At 40.7% G+C, this 8,014-nt stretch overlaps 1 protein-coding gene across 4 annotated transcripts in view; it reads right to left on the bottom strand.

The window, feature by feature from the left end:
* The window catches only part of MSRA (methionine sulfoxide reductase A), a 798,651-nt gene that overhangs the window by 152,581 nt on the left and 638,056 nt on the right, over window positions 1-8,014 (bottom strand). For 2 of the 4 annotated variants that reach the window (XM_023736743.1, XM_023736745.1), the window contains exon 6: window positions 5,236-5,291. The exons of the other annotated variants lie outside the window; for them this stretch is intronic. In XM_023736743.1, the coding sequence (XP_023592511.1) occupies window positions 5,236-5,291 (56 nt within the window). The remainder of the gene's footprint in view (window positions 1-5,235; window positions 5,292-8,014) is intronic. 4 annotated transcript variants of the gene reach the window in all.

The following is an 8,014-nucleotide window of genomic DNA, read 5'->3' as shown; positions in this document are numbered from 1 at the left end:
TTGGGTCTGTTGTGATATCACCCATCTTATTTCTTATATGGGTTATCTGCTTCCTCTCCTGTTTTTCTTTTGTCATTTTGGCCAATGGTTTATCGATTTTGTTGATCTTTTCAAAGAAGCAGCTTTTGGTCTTGTTAACACTTTCAGTTGTTTTTCTATTCTCTATTGCACTTAATTCTGCTCTAATGCTTATTATTTCCTTTCTTCTGACGCCCGAGGGCTTCTTTTGCTGCTCTTTCTACTTCTTCCAGTTCTAGGGTTAATGTTTTGTTTATGGCCCTTTCTTCTTTTTGGATGTGTGCATTTAGTGCTATAAACTGGGCATTGCTTTTGCTGTGTCCCAAACGTTCTGGCAGGATGTGTTTTCATTCTCGTTTGATTCTATGAATTTTTTATTCCATCCTTAATTTCCTCTATAACCCAGTAGTTTTTGAGCAAGGTGTTGTTCAGCTTCTGTGTGTTTGATTTGTTTTTTTTCCTTGCTTTTTCTGTTGTTGATTTCTACTTTTATAGCTTTATGGTCAGAAAAGATGCTTTGGATTTTGTTAAAGCTTGCTTTATGGCCTAATATGTGGTCTATTCTGGAGAATGTTCCATGTGGGCTGGAAAAGAAAGCATATGTGGCTGCTCTTGGGTGGAATGTATGGTATATGTCTATGAGATCAAGTTGGTTGATCATTTACCTCTTCCATGTCTTTGCTGTGCTTCTTTCTGGATCTTCTGTCCTTCACCAAAAGTGGCGTGTTGAAATCTCCTACTACTATTGTGGAGCTGTCTCTCTTTTCAGTGCTGCTAGAGTTTGTTTTATGTATTTTGGAGCCCTGTTGTTGGGTGTGTAAATATTTATTATAGTTATGTCCTCCTGCTGTATTGACCTTTTAATCATTATATAGTGTCCTTCCTTATCCTTTGTGGTGAATTTTACTTTAAAGTGTATTTTGTCAATGATTAATATTACCACTCCTGCTCTTTTTTGAGTGTTGTTTGCTTGATATATTTTTTTCCATCCTTTGGGTTTAGTTTGTTTTTGTCTTTAAGTCTAAAGTGTGTCTTTTGTAGGCAGCATATAGATGGATCGTGTTTTTTTATCCAATCTGCCACTGTCTGTCTCTTTATTGGTGCATTTAGTCCATTTACTTTCATTGTAATTATTGACAGGTATGAGTTTAGTGCTGTAATTTTGATGTCTTTTTTTGTGTGTTGTTCACAGTTTCTTTGTTCCACTTAATTTTCTGTGCTGAGTTGTTTTTCTTCATGTATTTTCTTTTCATCTTTTTCATTGTTGTAGATTTTGTGTTTGCTGAGTCTTTATATTTTTCTAGTTTTTTATTTTGACTCATAGGATTGTTAGTTTCCTTTGTGGTTACCTTAATATTTACCTATTTTTCTAAGTTTATACCAGTCTTTTATTTCTTTGTATCACCTTGACTTCCTCTCCATATGAAAAATCTACATCTACATTGTTTAAGTCCCTCTTTTTTGTTTTAATGTTGTCATCTTTTACATATTGACATGTGTTTCCCTATTTTCAGTGTTTTAGCTTTGATTTACTTTTGTGACTTCCCTATCTGGGTTGATATCTGGTTTCTCTGTCCTGTGTTCTAGTCTTGAGTTGTTATCTGATGTTATTCATTTTCTAACCAGAAGACTCCCTTCAGTATTTCTTGTAATTTTGGTTTGATTTTTGCAAAGTCCCTAAACTTCTGTTTATCTGGAAATGCCCTAATTTTGCCATCATATTTGAGAGAGAGTTTTGCTAGATATATCATTCTTGGCTGGCAGTTTTTTTCCTTCAAGACTTTATATATGCCATCCCATTGCCTTTTTGCCTGAAAGGTTTCTGCTGAGTAGTCTGAGCTTAGTCTTATTGACTCTCCTTTGTAGATGACTTTTCGTTTATCCCTAGCTGCTCTTAAAATTCTCTCTCTATCTTTGGTTTTGGCAAGTGTGATTATAATATGTCTTGGTGACTTTCTTTTGGGATCTACCTTATGTGGGGTTCAATGAGCATCTTGGATAGATATCTCTTCATCTTTCACGATATCAGGGAAGTTTTCTGCCAACAAATCTTCAACAATTCTCTCTGTATTTTCTGTCATCCCTACCTGTTCTGGTACTCCAATCACTTGTAGCTTATTACTCTTGATAGAGTCCCACATAATTCTTAGGGTTTCTTCATTTTTTGAAATCCTTTTATCTGATTTTTCCTCAGATAAGTTGGTGTCAAGTGCTTTATCTTCAATCTCACTAATTCTGACTTCCATAGCCTCAATTCTGCTCCTATGACTTTCTATTGAGTTGTCTAATTCTGACATTTTATTGTTAATCTTCTGGATTTCTGATTGCTGTCTCTCTGTGGATTCTTGCAGCCTGTTAAATCTGTCATTATGCTCTTCTCTAATCTTTTTAACTTCCTCTATTGCGTGTTCTGCATTTTGCTTAATTTCCTTCCTAATTTCTTGACGAGTTCTGTATATTAATCTTTTGTATTCTGCCTCCGGTAATTCCAAGAAATTTTCCTCCCCTGGAAAATTTCTAGATTCTTTATTTTGGGAGCTTTCTGAAGCCATCATGGATTGCTTCTTTATGTGATTTGATATTGACTGTTGTCTCTGAGCCATCAACAAGTTATTGTATTCATTTATATTTCCTTACTGTGTCCTAGCTTCTTGTTTTGTTTTGATATGCCCAAATAGGCTCCTCGTATGAGCTAGTTTTATTGGCACCTTTGAATCTCTAATGTCCTGTCACCAGGTGGTTATATCTGTTACTAGGTATGTGAGCTCAGGAGTCCCCCCACTCCACCTGTGTGGATTCAGTTCAGCTGTCCAGGTAGATAGTCACCAAGAGTGTGGTGTAGGCTCTCACAGTCCTTGACAGGCATGGGTGACTGGTGTAGGCATAGGCATCTGGCTGCAGCAGGGGGACACACTCTGAGCAAGGCAGGGGGCTGACGGCCACCCCTGAGTGTCTAGGATGAAGGCATGTCCCTGTTCCCTAGAGTGTGTAGGTGGGTGGGTTTTGCAGCTGGACTATGAGCATCTAATGCTGTTGGCTATAAGGACTGGGGGGCACCTCTTATTCATAGGCCCCTATCGCAGGTGGCTAGGTGGCATGGGTGGAGCCACCAGTCCTCAGGCCCCTAATGTGGGTAGGTGAAGACCCTGCTTAATGGGCAGTGTAGTGTCAAATGTCAAGAACCTGCCACTTCACAGCTGAAACAGATGCAGTTAGACTTCCAGTATATACCCTGTTGTACTGTGGTAATGAGGGCCTATGCTGTTAAGATGGGCCCACACAAGTCCATGTTGGGGGGAAAGGTACTCAAAGTCCATGGATCCCTTATGCCTGTGCCTAGGCAAAGGAGCTGTGCCTACCCTGGGTTCCTGGCTTAGGGGAGCTGGCAGTTTATTTTTTCCCATTTGTTAATTTGTTCACTCTCCAAGGCAGGGAGAATGGCTCCAGGTGTGTGACGGATCCTACTTCCGGCCTAGGGGACTCCGCAATTACTTAAGCTGGTCTGAGACCCAGTGCAGAGCAGGGAGCAGGGAGGTAGATGGGAGAGAGGTTTTTCCCTAAGGGGCGTGTTTTTGATCTGCGTGGTAGGCCGTATGCAATTACTTATCTTTCGCCGGATCGAGGATTGCTTCTCACTGGTTCTGGGTGGTCATGTAGACTCTCAGTGGCTAGGTCTCTCCTGGTGCAGAAAATGTGCCTCCCGAGGATGGCTGCTTGCCTGCCTCACCACTCACCCCCAAGGTGATCAGGCCTGAAGGGCTCAAGCTCTCGCTGGGTCAGGTCTGGCAACTCCTCGCTGCTTCCGAACCGTCTCTCCCTCCCCTTGCCACTCAGTCCAGTTCCTCAACTCTGCCTTTGAAGTTCAGGGCCCCTAGATTGCCATATATAATCGAATCACTTGTTTTTTCAGGTCTTTGTTGTAAGAGGGTCCACCAAAAGCATCTGACTACTCCGCCATCTTGGCTCTGCCTCCCAAATGTATTTTGATTTGCTAAACTTCTTTAGAGTGAACTTAAAACACCAGAAATAGAACCCTGAAAAAGTTGGTTTTTATGATAATGTAATTATTTTTAATTATGACATATTTTAGGAGATAAAAGTTTCCAATCTCTTGACAATTTTTTTGAAAATATATCTATCACTATTCTTCATAAATATCATTTGTAATAATAAATTACATTTGTATATTCTTTGCCACTTTCAAGATGCTCCCAATCATATTTGGTTTCCATATCATTGTGTGGGATATAGCTTTTGTGTGTGTGTATTGATCATTGGGCATTTGTATCACTTGCTCTAAGACTTTCCCTTTAAAGAAAATGGAGCCTGTGATTACACACATACTTAGAAATAGATCTGGCATAGAAAACACATTTCTGGACTCTCATGCTGGCCTCCTCTGCATTCTTAGTAGCCTGTTCCCAACTTACTGACAAGAAAACTGAGACTAAGGAAGGTAGATTTTTATGCTAATAGTGACTCACACCTCCTGGTATCCACACTCTTGTGAAGTCTTCTCCCACATTAATGTTGGGTCTGAATCTTGGACTGAATTTTGTCCCCAAAAATATATGTCAACTTGGTTAGGCCATGATTCTCAGTATTGTCTGGTTGTCCTCCATTTTGTGATTGTAATTTTATGTTAAAGAAGATTAGGGCGGGATTGTACACCCTTACTAAGGTTACACCCCTGATCCAACGTAAAGGGAGTTTCCCTGGGGTGTGGTCTACGCCACCTTTTATCTTACAAGAGATAAAAAGAAAGGGAAGCCAGCAGAGAAGGAGGGACCTCATACCATGAAGAAATAAGCACTGGGAGCAGAGTGTGTCCTTTGAACCCGGGGTTCCTGCGTGGAGAAGCTCCTAGTCCAGGGGAAGAATGATGAGAAGCATCTTCCTCCAGAGCTGACAGAGAAAAAGAAAGCCTTTCCCTGGAGCTGACACCTTGAATTCGGACTTCTAGCCTACTAGATTGTGAGAAAATAAATTTCTCTTTGTTAAAACCATCCACTTATGGTATTTCTGTTATAGCAGCACTAGATGGCTAAGACAGTCTGGATAACCATATGCACACTAGGACTCAGCATGCTACCTACCACTCCCTTGTGAGGAAGCTCAGCCTAGAATAACTTCCTTGAGGATGAAAGACCACATGAAGAAAGAGAGGTCAAGAACATTCCAGCTCGCCAAACTGAGGCCAACTTCCAGGTGACTTACCAACTGAATGTAGTCTCATGAATGAGTTTAGGTGAAATCAGAACCATCCAACCAACCTAGAGAATAACATGAAATTAAAAATTCTTTTTGTTTTAAACTACTAAGTTTTGCAATAGTTTGTTATACAGCAATAACTGAGATACTAAGGAAAAAGAAATTTGTCCATGGCAGTCATTCATAAGCTCAGGAGTGGACCTCAGGTCTGTGAAGTCCACCACCTCACACAGAAATGGAGAATGTCTTGGTGAGCTATCCTTGACTTGGAAACCTGAGATAAAGTTCTAGATTCATTCAAAATCACTGTGGTTAGCTCATCCAGCTGCTTAAGCATACTCATTTTATGTAGCATATTCCTCCCATCAGGGCCACTGGATATGGTTGGCTTTGCATGCTTGAGGATAGAGGTGGGAGGTAGAACCAACCACCAATCTATAGGTCAACATTAGAGTTAGAAGGCTGCTGAGAGATTATGGTACAGAAGTGGTGACAGGATGACCAGAGAGATGAAGGCACTTGCCTAGATCACACAGTTGTTAGTACAAGGGCTGGGATGAGAACCCAGGCCTTCTTACTCCAATGCTGGTATCCTTTGGGTGATATATCCTGCCTCCTTAGCAAGAGGAAGAAGATCCAATCCTGTGACTTAGAGATAATGAGTACATGTTAGTTCTAGGTTTGACACTGCTAGTTGGGATTATTGAGTGTTCTATCTTCAAAGTGACTTTTCGGTGACCAGCAGAACCATAAGAGGTGTTTCCCAGAGAGACAATCAGCAAGACTGAGAATGAATCAATTTATTCATTCATTATTGATACAGGATCTGAGATGGCTGGGCCATGGATTATAGATGATCTCATTTGGCTAGATAGATAAAACTACAGTTATTTCTAGGACATTACTGTAGAATCTCTACCTTTTACTGTTTGTTTGTTTGCTAGAAAAGCCTTCAAATTCACATATACTGTTTTATAGTATAAATAACTTGCAGAAGAAATCTGTTGGCTTGTGTATGAGGGCCACCAGGGACACAAGGAACAAAGTGTTACATTTACATTTGTCCAATAAGGAGAACTGGGTCAGCGACTATCACTAAGATCTCCCATGAACTGGTTAGCAGACAATAAAAAGTCGTTGTTGCTGTTATTGTTGTTAGGTACTTTCAAGCCATTCTGACTCACAGCGACACTGTGTACAACAGAACAAAATACTGCCCAGTCCTGTACCATCCTCACAATCGCTGCTGTGTTTAAGCCCATTGTTACAGCCACTGTGTCAATCTATCTCTTTGAACGTCTTCCTCTTTTTCGCTGACCCTCTACTTTAGCAAGCATGATGTCCTTCTCCAGGGACTGGTCTCTCCTGATAACATATCCAAAGTAAGTGAGATGAAGTCTCGCCATCCTTGCTTCTAATGAGCATTCTGGCTGTAAAAAGTGGTTTGGGAATGTAATTTGCAAATGGATGGTGCTAAAGGAGAACACATTCCATTTTGGAGGGAAAAGAAAAAGAAAAAGAAAAACATAAGCTAGGAACAAATTTTAATCATCATAAATCATGCTTCAGTTTATTTAACTGTAATAATACTATTCCTTGGCTCATTATGAGGTTTCATACCACCTTGAAAACACTGATCATGCCTGCATGACATACAGCATGGATTGTTGGGTCTGACACATAAACTGATTATATCCGATTTTAGTTCTGCCTTCAGCCTGTTAGGAAGGCAGATAGATAAGGCATTCAACATGAAGCCTGGAATCCCCTCACTCTGCTCTGTTGCTGAGCCAGCCTGAAGGCTGTTGGAAAGAGAAACAGTTGAGACCACAAGATGGGGAAAAGTTGGAGTAATTTCCAGGAGTAGTGGCACAATAGTTACGTACTTGGCTGCTAATCGAAAGGTTGGAGTTCAAACCAACCCAGCAGCTTTGTGGGAGAAAGACCTGGCAATCTGCTTCTGTAAAGATTTCAGTCTAGGAGACTCTATAGGGCAGTTCGACTCTGTCACATTGGGTTGCTATGAGTTGGAACTGACTTGAAGGCTCCTAACAACAACAACATGCCTCTAAGAGCTAGATAGTTTGAAGCTAAAAGAAGAATATAAAAATGATTAGTAAGTCAGGGGAATCTATCAGAATGTAATAATGGTTAATAGTTATCAAATGCATATGCAAGACACCAGTCACTTTCCATACATTATCTCATTTAATTTTCCCAGCAAGCCTATGAGGTATTTTTATTATCCACATTTTATAGATGAGGAAGTTGGGGCCAGAGAAGTTAAGAAACTTGCCCAAGGTTATATAGTAGCAGAGCTGGAATTGGAGCCAAGCTTTCACCTGAGGCTGTACTGTATGTCACTAAACTGAACTGTAGGGGTAAGCCCAGCAGTCAGAAGCTCAAGGTTATAAATTCAGTGTGGCAACCAGGCTGTATGAGCTTGGCAATATTGCTTCATCTCTCTGGGGCTCAAGTTTCTCATCTATAAAACCAAGGAACTGGACTAGGCTCTGAGATCTTCTCTAAAGTGCCTTTCTAGGTGTAATGGTCAGTGCTTCAGTGTTCTGTGTTCTAATTTCTGTGCTTCTCTATGAGACAGATCAGCATGGCAGGATGTATTCTGTACACTCAAGATCAACAGTTCGGACTCCGGCAAGATGGCGGTCTAGGCAGAAGCACCACGCCATCCCTCCACAACAAAGATCCGAAAAACTAAGCCAAACAGAGAATCAACAATCCTGAAACCCTAGAACATCAAATGAAGAGATAAAGAACTCAGCCG

The sequence above is a fragment of the Trichechus manatus genome, unplaced genomic scaffold (assembly GCF_000243295.1).
Source record: "Trichechus manatus latirostris isolate Lorelei unplaced genomic scaffold, TriManLat1.0 scaffold00091, whole genome shotgun sequence".
Lineage (NCBI taxonomy): Eukaryota > Metazoa > Chordata > Mammalia > Sirenia > Trichechidae > Trichechus > Trichechus manatus.
This window is presented reverse-complemented; position numbering and strand designations above follow the sequence as displayed.